We start from the raw sequence: 14,720 nt of genomic DNA, 5'->3' as shown, positions 1-14,720 counted from the left end.
CCCCCCCCACACACACACACACTCACCCTCCCCGCCCACTCCCCCCCCACCACACACACACACTCACCGTCCCCGCCCCCTCCTCCCCCCCCACACACACACTCACCCTCCCCGCCCCCTCCTCCCCCCCCTCCCCCCCACACACACCCTCCCTTCCCGCCCCCTCCCCCCCCCCCACACACTCACCCTCCCCGCCCCCTCCCTCCCCCCCACACACTCACCCTCCCCGCCCCCTCCCCCCCCCCACACACACACACTCACCCTCCCCGCCCCCTCCTCCCCCCCCCACACACACACACACTCACCCTCCCCGCCCCCTCCTCCCCCACACACACACACTCACCCTCCCTGCCCCCTCCAACCCCCCCCACACACACACACTCACCCTCCCCGCCCCCTCCTCCCCCCCCACACACACACTCACCCTCCCCGCCCCCTCCCCCCCCCCCCCACACACACACTCACCCTCCCCGCCCCCTCCTCCCCCCCCCCCACACACACTCACCCTTCCCGCCCCCTCCCCCCCCCCACACACACTCACCCTCCCCGCTTCCTCCTCCCCCCCCCACACACACACTCACCCTCCCCGCCCCCTCCTCCCCCACACACATACACTCACCCTTCCCGCCCCCTCCCCCCCCCCCCCACACACACACACACACCCTCCCGCCCCCTGGTGTATCGGGTGGAGAATGGCCATTTGCGAATAAAAATATTTTCCTATGTAAAATCCCCTTTTTAATGAATAAGTGTCCCCCTAAGTGGTTATTGTTCTTCTCTCCCCGCAGGTGGGCTGCATACTAATCAGGGGTCCTATGTTCCAGGCCTCCCGATCCCCCCGATGTGGATGGAGTCGTGCACAGACATCCTCCTCTCCTCCTCTCATAGGATGTAGTCATTACCTGATACGGATTGTCCACACTTGAAGTTCCAATGACTTGTATCTCGTTCCTGAGCCGGAGATCCCAAGGCTTTGTGTGGGGCCACAGCCTCCCCGAGATGGCCCATATCCCCATGTACCTGAGTCCGGCTGTGCTCGTCCTGTTCAGCTGTGATCTCTGCTTGGTGAAAGCCAGTAAGTGTCTCCAGGTCTCAGAGCCAAAGAGCTCTGTGTGTCCCCAACCTCAGGAGGAGCTCAGTTCTGTGTGTCCCCAACCTCAGGAGGAGCTCAGTTCTGTGTGTCCCCAACCTCAGGAGGAGCTCGGTTCTGTGTGTCCCCAACCTCAGGAGGAGCTCAGTTCTGTGTGTCCCCAACCTCAGGAGGAGCTCAGTTCTGTGTGTCCCCACCCTCAGGAGGAGCTCAGTTCTGTGTGTCCCCAACCTCAGGAGGAGCTCAGTTCTGTGTGTCCCCACCCTCAGGAGGAGCTCAGTTCTGTGTGTCCCCAACCTCAGGAGGAGCTCAGTTCTGTGTGTCCCCAACCTCAGGAGGAGCTCAGTTCTTTGTATCCCCACTCTGAGGAGGAGCTCAGTTCTGTGTGTCCACCCTGAGGAGGAGCTCAGTTCTGTGTGTCCACCCTGAGGAGGAGCTCAGTTCTGTGTGTCCCCACTCTGAGGAGGAGCTCAGTTCTGTGTGTCCCCACCCTCAGGAGGAGCTCAGTTCTGTGTCCCCACCCTCAGGAGGAGCTCAGTTCTGTATGTCTTTTATCTTCAGAAGTCTCTATGTTGATTCATCATTCTGCATGGTCCCCCCTGTGTCTCTTCTCTGTCCACTTCCCTGCCCATTCTCTGTCCATGCTTGTTACCACCTGTTCCTCTTTAGAAGCCTCTTCTCTGTCCCCCTCTCTGCTTATCTGTGATGACCTAGGGGGGCTCATGTTACCGCTAGAACACTTGTCATAAGGCTCGGAGTGGTAGAAGCTCTCTAGGTCCCAACACATGCCTAAGAGGTTGTCCCAGTATCCCTGGTAATGTGATGGTGCAGTTCAGCAAGGCACAGAGTCCAGAATAACCTAAAAAGAAACCATGTTTACTTGGCATTTTCTTAAAGCCACAGTACAGTGGTTTCTCAATGACCAGGTATATAAGTGCATTTTGCGCTTAAGCGTAGTGGTTTCCAGCAATGTTTCTTTGTGTCATAGAAGGTGGTTTAGAGATTGGGAAAGTCTGTTAGTTATGTGAGTAGACAGAAGGCTTGGAGTTGAGGCTAGGGAGACCACCAGAAGGGGGCCTGTCCAGATATGCACTGCACCCTGCTATGGGGATTCTTACAACCTTGAAACATAGAACATTGACTTTACTTGTGTTGCGTGACTTCTGCCATGAAGTTCTGTTTGATGCTAGAAGAGATCATAGAACGCCTGATCCAGTAGTACCGGATCCAGGTTTAAACCACTTAGCAGATCTGGCTCCTCAACCCATGAACAAAAGGAACAGTGGGGTACATCGGCAAGTAGCAACTTCTCCAACCACTTTGTTGATTCCTCTGCAGGACTTACAGGACTTGTCAGACTTAAAAGGGATGATTCTCAACAGTCACACAGGTTCTGGGACACCGCACGTCCTCTCTGTCCCTGCATGTTCCCTCCTGCTCCTCTTTAGATGTCTCTTCTCTGTCCACCTCACCGCTCATCCTCTCTGTCTCTTTATGTTCCCTCCTGTTCCTCTTTAGATGTCTCTTCTCTGTCCACCTCACCGCTCATTCTCTCGGTTCCTCCATGTTCCCTCCTGCTCCTCTTTAGATGTCTCTTCTCTGTCCACCTCACCGCTCATCCTCTCGGTTCCTCCATGTTCCCTCCTGTTCCTCTTTAGATGTCTCTTCTCTGTCCACCTCACCGCTCATCCTCTCTGTCTCTTTATGTTCCCTCCTGCTCCTCTTTAGATGTCTCTTCTCTGTCCACCTCACCGCACGTCCTCTCTGTCCCTGCATGTTCCCTCCTGCTCCTCTTTAGATGTCTCTTCTCTGTCCACCTCACCGCTCATCCTCTCTGTCTCTTTATGTTCCCTCCTGCTCCTCTTTAGATGTCTCTTCTGTCCACCTCACCGCTCATCCTCTCTGTCTCTTTATGTTCCCTCCTGCTCCTCTTTAGATGTCTCTTCTGTCCACCTCACCGCTCATCCTCTCGGTTCCTCCATGTTCCCTCCTGTTCCTCTTTAGATGTCTCTTCTCTGTCCACCTCACCGCTCATCCTCTCGGTTCCTCCATGTTCCCTCCTGCTCCTCTTTAGATGTCTCTTCTCTGTCCACCTCACCGCTCATCCTCTCGGTTCCTCCATGTTCCCTCCTGCTCCTCTTTAGATGTCTCTTCTCTGTCCACCTCTCTGTCCACCTCACCGCTCATCCTCTCGGTTCCTCCATGTTCCCTCCTGTTCCTCTTTAGATGTCTCTTCTCTGTCCACCTCACCGCTCATCTTCTCGGTTCCTCCATGTTCCCTGCTGCTCCTCTTTAGATGTCTCTTCTCTGTCCACCTCACCGCTCATCCTCTCGGTTCCTCCATGTTCCCTGCTGCTCCTCTTTAGATGTCTCTTCTCTGTCCACCTCACCGCTCATCCTCTCTGTCTCTTTATGTTCCCTCCTGCTCCTCTTTAGATGTCTCTTCTCTGTCCACCTCACCGCTCATCCTCTCGGTTCCTCCATGTTCCCTGCTGCTCCTCTTTAGATGTCTCTGTCCACCTCACCGCTCATCCTCTCTGTCTCTTTATGTTCCCTCCATCTCCTCTTTAGATGTCTCTTCTCTGTCCACCTCTCTGTCTTCCTCTGTCCCTTCACACTTCCTTCAGATGTATCTTCTCTTTTTTTTTATATTCTGCTTTTATTAACTTTTCAATAGAATGTGACGGGAGTTACGGAAAGGAGAGGGGGGGGGGGAGCGTAAGAGGAGCAGCAATGGGTAAAGATACATTAGCCGCGTACAAATGACATTTACATCCATGTTATCATACATTGGGATCACAGATTACTGCCTTCTATTTGAATCATTTGGGTATCACAATACCTGAACAAAAGAGGGGGGGGGGGAGACCTGGGCACCTGGTGAGGGGGAGGGGGGAGACCTGGGCACCTGGTGGGGGGGGGGGGAGACCTGGGCACCTGGTGGGGGGGGAGACCTGGGCACCTGGTGGGGGGGGAGGGGGGGAGACCTGGGCACCTGGTGGGGGGGAGGGAGGAGACCTGGGCACCTGGTGGGGGGGGGGAGACCTGGGCACCAAGTGGGGGGGGGAGACCTGGGCACCTGGTGTGTGTGTGGGGGGGGGAGACCTGGGCACCTGGTGGGGGGGGAGGGAGGAGACCTGGGCACCTGGTGGGGGGGGAGGGAGGAGACCTGGGCACCTGGTGGGAGGGGGAGACCTGGGCACCTGGTGGGAGGGGGAGACCTGGGCACCTGGTGGGGGGGGGGAGACCTGGGCACCGGGTGGGGGGGGGAGACCTGGGCACCTGGTGGGGGGGGAGGGGGGAGACCTGGGCACCTGGTGGGGGGGGAGGGGGGAGACCTGGGCACCTGGTGGGGGGGGAGGGGGGAGACCTGGGCACCTGGTGGGGGGGGGAGACCTGGGCACCTGGTGGGGGGGGGGAGACCTGGGCACCGGGTGGGGGGGGAGACCTGGGCACCGGGTGGGGGGGGAGACCTGGGCACCGGGTGGGGGGGGGAGACCTGGGCACCGGGTGGGGGGGGGAGACCTGGGCACCTGGTGGGGGGGGGGGAGGGGAGACCTGGGCACCGGGTGGGAGGTGGGGGGAGATTTACATCATGGGGACATAGCGGTCAGATCAGGAGTTAGTGGTGTTTATATGCGATGGGTCTTCCCCAGCTACTTGCTGCTCCAGGTACCAGGTGGTAGTATGAAAGAATTGTTTCAGTTTGTTCCTGATATGAAGGGGAAGAATAGGGATGAATCTTTCCCAGGTGCGGAAGAACTTCTGCCCCCTCTTTTCTTTAAGAAGGGAGGATTCTATCCAGTCCATACGGGAGAGGTATACATGGTGTCACATGGTGTGCGGAGCGGTTTATATCCAGCAGTGTAAATGGTTTTGCATAGAAGAGCATCTTCTTATCCCGCACTAGTCGTATGGAGGAGTCGTCTGTGAGGAGACTGAAGAGACACCACTGAGGTGTGAGGGTGCACGTGAGCTGGAGATGAGTGGAGAGGAAGGCTTTCATCTGCTTCCAGAATGTCTGGATATGTTGGCGGGAGCACAGGCAGTGAAGGAGGTCGGGGTGAGGGGCACCACCCTTGGGGCAGGTATGGTCCGTGGTGTTGCCTATAAGCGAGCCTCTGTGTGGGGATATATTGGCGGGAGCACAGGCAGTGAAGGAGGTCGGGGTGAGGGGCACCACCCTTGGGGCAGGTATGGTCCGTGGTGTTGCCTATAAGCGAGCCTCTGTGTGGGGATATGTTGGCAGGAGCACAGGCAGTGAAGGAGGTCGGGGTGAGGGGCACCACCCTTGGGGCAGGTATGGTCCGTGGTGTTGCCTATAAGCGAGCCTCTGTGTGGGGATATGTTGGCAGGAGCACAGGCAGTGAAGGAGGTCGGGGTGAGGGGCACCACCCTTGGGGCAGGTATGGTCCGTGGTGTTGCCTATAAGCGAGCCTCTGTGTGGGGATATATTGGCGGGAGCACAGGCAGTGAAGGAGGTCGGGGTGAGGGGCACCACCCTTGGGGCAGGTACTATCCGTGGTGTTGCCTATAAGCGAGCCTCTGTGTGGGGATATGTTGGCAGGGGCACAGGCAGTGAAGGAGGTCGGGGTGAGGGGCACCACCCTTGGGGCAGGTATGGTCCGTGGTGTTGCCTGTAAGCGAGCCTCTGTGTGGGGATATGTTGGCAGGAGCACAGGCAGTGAAGGAGGTCGGGGTGAGGGGCACCACCCTTGGGGCAGGTATGGTCCGTGGTGTTGCCTGTAAGCGAGCCTCTGTGTGGGGATATGTTGGCAGGGGCACAGGCAGTGAAGGAGGTCGGGGTGAGGGGCACCACCCTTGGGGCAGGTATGGTCCGTGGTGTTGCCTATAAGCGAGCCTCTGTGTGGGGATATGTTGGCAGGGGCACAGGCAGTGAAGGAGGTCGGTGTGAGGGGCACCACCCTTGGGGCAGGTATGGTCCGTGGTGTTGCCTATAAGCGAGCCTCTGTGTGGGGATATGTTGGCAGGAGCACAGGCAGTGAAGGAGGTCGGGGTGAGGGGCACCACCCTTGGGGCAGGTATGGTCCGTGGTGTTGCCTATAAGCGAGCCTCTGTGTGGGGATATGTTGGCGGGAGCACAGGCAGTGAAGGAGGTCGGTGTGAGGGGCACCACCCTTGGGGCAGGTATGGTCCGTGGTGTTGCCTGTAAGCGAGCCTCTGTGTGGGGATGTGTTGGCGGGAGCACAGGCAGTGAAGGAGGTCGGGGTGAGGGGCACCACCCTTGGGGCAGGTATGGTCCGTGGTGTTGCCTGTAAGCGAGCCTCTGTGTGGGGATATGTTGGCAGGGGCACAGGCAGTGAAGGAGGTCGAGGTGAGGGGCACCACCCTTGGGGCAGGTATGGTCCGTGGTGTTGCCTATAAGCGAGCCTCTGTGTGGGGATATGTTGGCGGGAGCACAGGCAGTGAAGGAGGTCGGGGTGAGGGGCACCACCCTTGGGGCAGGTATGGTCCGTGGTGTTGCCTGTAAGCGAGCCTCTGTGTGGGGATATGTTGGCGGGAGCACAGGCAGTGAAGGAGGTCGGGGTGAGGGGCACCACCCTTGGGGCAGGTACTATCCGTGGTGTTGCCTATAAGCGAGCCTCTGTGTGGGGATATGTTGGCAGGGGCACAGGCAGTGAAGGAGGTCAGGGTTAGGGGCACCACCCTTGGGGCAGGTATGGTCCGTGGTGTTGCCTATAAGCGAGCCTCTGTGTGGGGATATGTTGGCAGGAGCACAGGCAGTGAAGGAGGTCAGGGTGAGGGGCACCACCCTTGGGGCAGGTATGGTCCATGGTGTTGCCTATAAGCGAGCCTCTGTGTGGGGACATGTTGGCTCTGAGCTATTTTGTATGACCTCTCCCAGTAAAATGCTTAAGGGAGATGTTTGTTTGCCGTTTGGACGGCTTTTATGATGTCATGAACTGTGACGGGTACCACCAAAGTCCAGTATGAAAGAGACTTTGGTAGGAGTATTTCGAGGTCAGCCACCGGTAGGATTTGGTGATCTGCTTATCTTCCAGCTGCGAGGTGGAGTTCAGGTTTAAGAAGGGGTCTGACCAGTCTCTGAGGAATTCTGTAAGGTTTTGTTGATAGAGCTGTAGGCTTGGAGGTAGTGGAAGGGATGGGGGCCACCACATCATGTTCCCTGAAGGTGTATGGGCGTTTGCTGGTTGTGTTGACTGTGGCAGACGATTTAATCCCCCACTCTGCCATCTATGGAACATTGGGGGGGGGGGGCTGGCTTTGGTGGAAGTTGTGGGTTGTTTGTCAGTGTTAGTAGCAGCGAGTGCTGGGGGTTAGGGGAGAGAATATGTCGGCTTTTGGTCCAGGTTCTCCACGCTGTATGGAGGAGCGAGGAGTGAAGGAGATTAGTGAGGGAAATGTCCGGGCGGAATCGTTGGTCAAGTGCGGAGTCCGTATAGACCGAGGATTGTGTTATCCAGTCTCCTATTATTCCTAATTGTGCTGCTAGGTTATATAGCAGGATATTGGGGACGTTGATGCCTCCGTGTGACTTGTGTTGGAGTATCAGATGTATCTTCTCTGTCCGCTCATCCTCTGCCTATGCATATTCTCTCTTGTTTCTCTTCTAAAGCCTTTTCTCTGTTCCTGCATATTTCCTCCTTCGCCTCTTCTCTGTCCAGGTCAACGCTCATCCTCTCTGACCCCTCCTGTCCCTCATGTCGGTCCACCCTACACCTCATCCTCTCTGACCCCTCCTGTCCCTCATGTCGGTCCACCCTACACCTCATCCTCTCTGACCCCTCCTGTCCCTCATGTCGGTCCACCCTACACCTCATCCTCTCTGACCCCTCCTGTCCCTCATGTCGGTCCACCCTACACCTCATCCTCTCTGACCCCTCCTGTCCCTCATGTCGGTCCACCCTACACCTCATCCTCTCTGACCCCTCCTGTCCCTCATGTCGGTCCACCCTACACCTCATCCTCTCTGACCCCTCCTGTCCCTCATGTCGGTCCACCCTACACCTCATCCTCTCTGACCCCTCCTGTCCCTCATGTCGGTCCACCCTACACCTCATCCTCTCTGACCCCTCCTGTCCCTCATGTCGGTCCACCCTACACCTCATCCTCTCTGACCCCTCCTGTCCCTCATGTCGGTCCACCCTACACCTCATCCTCTCTGACCCCTCCTGTCCCTCATGTCGGTCCACCCTACACCTCATCCTCTCTGACCCCTCCTGTCCCTAATGTCGGTCCACCCTACACCTCATCCTCTCTGACCCCTCCTGTCCCTCATGTCGGTCCACCCTACACCTCATCCTCTCTGACCCCTCCTGTCCCTCATGTCGGTCCACCCTACACCTCATCCTCTCAGACCCCTCCTGTCACTAATGTCGGTCCACCCTACACCTCATCCTCTCTGACCCCTCCTGTCCCTCATGTCGGTCCACCCTACACCTCATCCCTCTCTGACCCCTCCTGTCCCTCATGTCGGTCCACCCTACACCTCATCCTCTCTGACCCCTCCTGTCCCTCATGTCGGTCCACCCTACACCTCATCCTCTCTGACCCCGCCTGTCCCTCATGTCGGTCCACCCTACACCTCATCCTCTCTGACCCCTCCTGTCCCTCATGTCGGTCCACCCTACACCTCATCCTCTCTGACCCCTCCTGTCCCTCATGTCGGTCCACCCTACACCTCATCCTCTCTGACCCCTCCTGTCCCTCATGTCGGTCCACCCTACACCTCATCCTCTCTGACCCCTCCTGTCCCTCATGTCGGTCCACCCTACACCTCATCCTCTCTGACCCCTCCTGTCCCTCATGTCGGTCCACCCTACACCTCATCCTCTCTGACCCCTCCTGTCCCTCATGTCGGTCCACCCTACACCTCATCCTCTCTGACCCCTCCTGTCCCTCATGTCGGTCCACCCTACACCTCATCCTCTCTGACCCCTCCTGTCCCTCATGTCGGTCCACCCTACACCTCATCCTCTCTGACCCCTCCTGTCCCTCATGTCGGTCCACCCTACACCTCATCCTCTCTGACCCCTCCTGTCCCTCATGTCGGTCCACCCTACACCTCATCCTCTCTGACCCCTCCTGTCCCTCATGTCGGTCCACCCTACACCTCATCCTCTCTGTTCCTGCATCTTCCCTCATTTTCCTCTTCAGAAGCCTCTTCTCGGTCCACCTGGCCATCCTATCTGTCCCTGCATATTCTCTCCTGTTTATCCTTGGATGTCTCTTCTCTCTCCATCTCATGTTTATCCTCGGATGTCTCTTCTCTGTCCTTCTCCCGTTTATCCTCGGATGTCTCTTCTCTGTCCTTCTCCCGTTTATCCCCGGATGTCTCTTCTCTGTCCACCTCCACTTTTTCCACGGATGTCTCTTCTCTGTCCATCTCCCGTTTATCCTTGGATGTCTCTTCTCTATCCATCTCCCGTTTATCCTCGGATGTCTCTTCTCTGTCCACCTCCCGTTTATCCTCGGATGTCTCTTTTCTGTCCAACTCCCGTTTATCCTTGGATGTCTCTTTTCTGTCCAACTCCCGTTTATCCTTGGATGTCTCTTCTCTGTCCACCTCACTTTATCCACGGATGTCTCTTCTCTGTCCACCTCACTTTATCCACGGATGTCTCTTCTCTGTCCACCTCCCGTTTATCCTTGGATGTCTCTTCTCTGTCCATCTCCCGTTTATCCTTGGATGTCTCTTCTCTGTCCACCTCCCATTTATCCTTGGATGTCTCTTCTCTGTCCATCTCCCCTTTATCCTTGGATGTCTCTTCTCTGTCCATCTCCCCTTTATCCTTGGATGTCTCTTCTCTGTCCACCTCCCGTTTATCCTCGGAAGTCTCTTCTCTGTCCATCTCATGTTTATCCTTGGATGTCTCTTCTCTGTCCATCTCCCGTTTATCCTCGGATGTCTATTCTATCTCCACCTCCCGTTTATCCTCGGATGTCTCTTCTCTCTCCACCTCCCGTTTATCCTTGGATGTCTCTTCTTTCTCCACCTCCCGTTTATCCTCGGATGTCTCTTCTCTGTCCACCTCCCGTTTATCCTCGGATGTCTCTTCTCTGTCCATCTCCCGTTTATCCTTGGATGTCTCTTCTCTGTCCATCTCCCGTTTATCCTCGGATGTCTCTTCTCTCTCCACCTCCCGTTTATCCTTGGATGTCACTTCTTTGTCCATCTCCCGTTTATCCTCGGATGTCTCTTCTCTGTCCATTTCACCTTTATCCTCGGATGTCTCTTCTCTCTCCACCTCCCGTTTATCCTCGGATGTCTCTTCTCTGTCCATTTCACCTTTATCCTCGGATGTCTCTTCTCTGTCCACCTCCCGTTTATCCTCGGATGTCTCTTCTCTGTCCACCTCCCATTTATCCTTGGATGTCTCTTCTCTGTCCACCTCCCGTTTATCCTCGGATGTCTCTTCTCTGTCCACCTCCCGTTTATCCTCGGATGTCTCTTCTTTCTCCACCTCCCGTTTATCCTCGGATGTCACTTCTTTGTCCATTTCCCGTTTATCCTCGGATGTCTCTTCTCTGTCCACCTCCCGTTTATCCTTGGATGTCTCTTCTCTGTCCTTCTCCCGTTTATCCTCAGATGTCTCTTCTCTCTCCACCTTCCGTTTATCCTTGGATGTCTCTTCTCTCTCCACCTCCCGTTTATCCTTGGATGTCTCTTCTCTCTCCACCTCCCGTTTATCCTTGGATGTCTCTTCTCTCTCCACCTCCCGTTTATCCTCGGATGTCTCTTCTCTGTCCATTTCACCTTTATCCTCGGATGTCTCTTCTCTGTCCACCTCACTTTTATCCTCGGATGTCTCTTCTCTGTCCACCTCCCATTTATCCTTGGATGTCTCTTCTCTGTCGCCCTCCCGTTTATCCTCGGATGTCTCTTCTTTCTCCACCTCCCGTTTATCCTCGGATGTCTCTTCTTTCTCCACCTCCCGTTTATCCTCGGATGTCTCTTTTCTGTCCACCTCCCATTTATCCTTGGATGTCACTTCTTTGTCCATCTCCCGTTTATCCTCGGATGTCTCTTCTTTCTCCACCTCCCGTTTATCCTCGGATGTCTCTTCTCTGTCCACCTCCCATTTATCCTTGGATGTCTCTTCTTTGTCCATCTCCCGTTTATCCTCGGATGTCTCTTCTCTGTCCTTCTCCCGTTTATCCTTGGATGTCTCTTCTCTGTCCTTCTCCCGTTTATCCTCGGATGTCTCTTCTCTGTCCTTCTCCCGTTTATCCTCGGATGTCTCTTCTTTCTCCACCTCCCGTTTATCCTCGGATGTCTCTTCTTTCTCCACCTCCCGTTTATCCTCGGATGTCTCTTCTCTGTCCTTCTCCCGTTTATCCTTGGATGTCTCTTCTCTGTCCACCTCCCGTTTATCCTCGGATGTCTCTTCTCTCTTCACCTCCCGTTTATCCTTGGATGTCTCTTCTCTCTCCACCTCCCCTTTATCCTTGGATGTCTCTTCTCTCTCCACCTCCCCTTTATCTTTGGATGTCTCTTCTCTCTCCACCTCCCGTTTATCCCCGGATGTCTCTTCTCTGTCCACCTCACTTTTATCCTTGGATGTCTCTTCTCTGTCCACCTCCCGTTTATCCTTGGATGTCTCTTCTCTGTCCACCTCCCGTTTATCCTCGGATGTCTCTTCTCTGTCCATTTCACCTTTATCCTCGGATGTCTCTTCTTTCTCCACCTCCCGTTTATCCTCGGATGTCACTTCTTTGTCCATTTCCCGTTTATCCTTGGATGTCTCTTCTCTCTCCACCTCCCGTTTATCCTTGGATGTCTCTTCTCTGTCCTTCTCCCGTTTATCCTCAGATGTCTCTTCTCTCTCCACCTTCCGTTTATCCTTGGATGTCTCTTCTCTCTCCACCTCCCGTTTATCCTTGGATGTCTCTTCTCTCTCCACCTCCCGTTTATCCTTGGATGTCTCTTCTCTCTCCACCTCCCGTTTATCCTCGGATGTCTCTTCTCTGTCCATTTCACCTTTATCCTCGGATGTCTCTTCTCTGTCCACCTCACTTTTATCCTCGGATGTCTCTTCTCTGTCCACCTCCCATTTATCCTTGGATGTCTCTTCTCTGTCCACCTCCCGTTTATCCTCGGATGTCTCTTCTTTCTCCACCTCCCGTTTATCCTCGGATGTCTCTTCTTTCTCCACCTCCCGTTTATCCTCGGATGTCTCTTTTCTGTCCACCTCCCATTTATCCTTGGATGTCACTTCTTTGTCCATCTCCCGTTTATCCTCGGATGTCTCTTCTTTCTCCACCTCCCGTTTATCCTCGGATGTCTCTTCTCTGTCCATCTCCCATTTATCCTTGGATGTCTCTTCTTTGTCCATCTCCCGTTTATCCTCGGATGTCTCTTCTCTGTCCTTCTCCCGTTTATCCTTGGATGTCTCTTCTCTGTCCTTCTCCCGTTTATCCTCGGATGTCTCTTCTCTGTCCACCTCCCGTTTATCCTCGGATGTCTCTTCTTTCTCCACCTCCCGTTTATCCTCGGATGTCTCTTCTTTCTCCACCTCCCGTTTATCCTCGGATGTCTCTTCTCTGTCCTTCTCCCGTTTATCCTTGGATGTCTCTTCTCTGTCCACCTCCCGTTTATCCTTGGATGTCTCTTCTCTGTCCACCTCCCGTTTATCCTCGGATGTCTCTTCTCTGTCCATTTCACCTTTATCCTCGGATGTCTCTTCTCTGTCCATTTCACCTTTATCCTCGGATGTCTCTTCTCTGTCCATTTCACCTTTATCCTCGGATGTCTCTTCTCTGTCCACCTCACTTTTATCCTTGGATGTCTCTTCTCTGTCCACCTCACTTTTATCCTTGGATGTCTCTTCTCTGTCCACCTCACCTTTATCCTCGGATGTCTCTTCTCTGTCCACCTCACCATTATCCTCGGATGTCTCTTCTCTGTCCACCTCCCCTTTATCCTCGGATGTCTCTTCTCTGTCCACCTCCCGTTTATCCTCGGATGTCTCTTCTCTCTCCACCTCACTTTTATCCTTGGATGTCTCTTCTCTGTCCACCTCCCGTTTATCCTCGGATGTCTCTTCTCTGTCCACCTCCCGTTTATCCTCGGATGTCTCTTCTCTCTCCACCTCCCCTTTATCCACGGATGTCTCTTCTCTGTCCACCTCACCATTATCCTCGGATGTCTCTTCTCTGTCCACCTCCCGTTTATCCTCGGATGTCTCTTCTCTGTCCACCTCCCGTTTATCCTCGGATGTCTCTTCTCTCTCCACCTCCCCTTTATCCACGGATGTCTCTTCTCTGTCCACCTCACCATTATCCTCGGATGTCTCTTCTCTGTCCATTTCACCTTTATCCTCGGATGTCTCTTCTCTGTCCACCTCACTTTTATCCTTGGATGTCTCTTCTCTGTCCACCTCACTTTTATCCTTGGATGTCTCTTCTCTGTCCACCTCACCTTTATCCTCGGATGTCTCTTCTCTGTCCACCTCACCATTATCCTCGGATGTCTCTTCTCTGTCCACCTCCCCTTTATCCTCGGATGTCTCTTCTCTGTCCACCTCCCGTTTATCCTCGGATGTCTCTTCTCTCTCCACCTCACTTTTATCCTTGGATGTCTCTTCTCTGTCCACCTCCCGTTTATCCTCGGATGTCTCTTCTCTGTCCACCTCCCGTTTATCCTCGGATGTCTCTTCTCTCTCCACCTCCCCTTTATCCACGGATGTCTCTTCTCTGTCCACCTCACCATTATCCTCGGATGTCTCTTCTCTGTCCACCTCCCGTTTATCCTCGGATGTCTCTTCTCTGTCCACCTCCCGTTTATCCTCAGATGTCTCTTCTCTGTCCACCTCCCGTTTATCCTCGGATGTCTCTTCTCTGTCCATTTCACCTTTATCCTCGGATGTCTCTTCTCTCTCCACCTCCCCTTTATCCTCGGATGTCTCTTCTCTCTCCACCTCCCCTTTATCCTCGGATGTCTCTTCTCTGTCCACCTCCCGTTTATCCTCGGATGTCTCTTCTCTGTCCACCTCCCGTTTATCCTCGGATGTCTCTTCTCTGTCCATTTCACCTTTATCCTCGGATGTCTCTTCTCTGTCCACCTCCCGTTTATCCTCAGATGTCTCTTCTCTGTCCACCTCCCGTTTATCCTCGGATGTCTCTTCTCTGTCCATTTCACCTTTATCCTCGGATGTCTCTTCTCTCTCCACCTCCCCTTTATCCTCGGATGTCTCTTCTCTCTCCACCTCCCGTTTATCCTCGGATGTCTCTTCTCTGTCCACCTCCCGTTTATCCTCGGATGTCTCTTCTCTGTCCATTTCACCTTTATCCTCGGATGTCTCTTCTCTCTCCACCTCCCCTTTATCCTCGGATGTCTCTTCTCTCTCCACCTCCCCTTTATCCTCGGATGTCTCTTCTCTCTCCACCTCCCCTTTATCCTCGGATGTCTCTGTTCCGATCCCTGTGGTTTTGGGGCTGTTGACTGGAACCCATAGAGGATCAGTGATTATGTGTTATATACGATAATGGTGGACGTGTAAACCTCAGCTGGTCTGTAGCGGGTCACTGATGCCCATCATCCACCCATCATCCACCCATCATCCACGCATCATCCACCCATCATCCATGCATTATCCACCCATCATCCACCCATCATCCATGCATTATCCACCCATCATCCATGCAT

At 54.6% G+C, this 14,720-nt stretch overlaps 1 protein-coding gene across 1 annotated transcript in view; it reads left to right on the top strand.

Moving 5' to 3' along the window:
* The first annotated feature begins 790 nt into the window (after positions 1-790).
* The window catches only part of FNDC4 (fibronectin type III domain containing 4), a 32,277-nt gene continuing 18,347 nt past the window's right edge, over positions 791-14,720 (top strand). The window contains exon 1 of the mRNA XM_069974165.1: positions 791-1,075. Coding sequence (XP_069830266.1) covers positions 934-1,075 — 142 coding nt within the window. The 5' untranslated portion in view covers positions 791-933. The remainder of the gene's footprint in view (positions 1,076-14,720) is intronic.

Source organism: Dendropsophus ebraccatus, chromosome 6 (assembly GCF_027789765.1).
Source record: "Dendropsophus ebraccatus isolate aDenEbr1 chromosome 6, aDenEbr1.pat, whole genome shotgun sequence".
NCBI classification, from domain to species: domain Eukaryota; kingdom Metazoa; phylum Chordata; class Amphibia; order Anura; family Hylidae; genus Dendropsophus; species Dendropsophus ebraccatus.
This window is presented reverse-complemented; position numbering and strand designations above follow the sequence as displayed.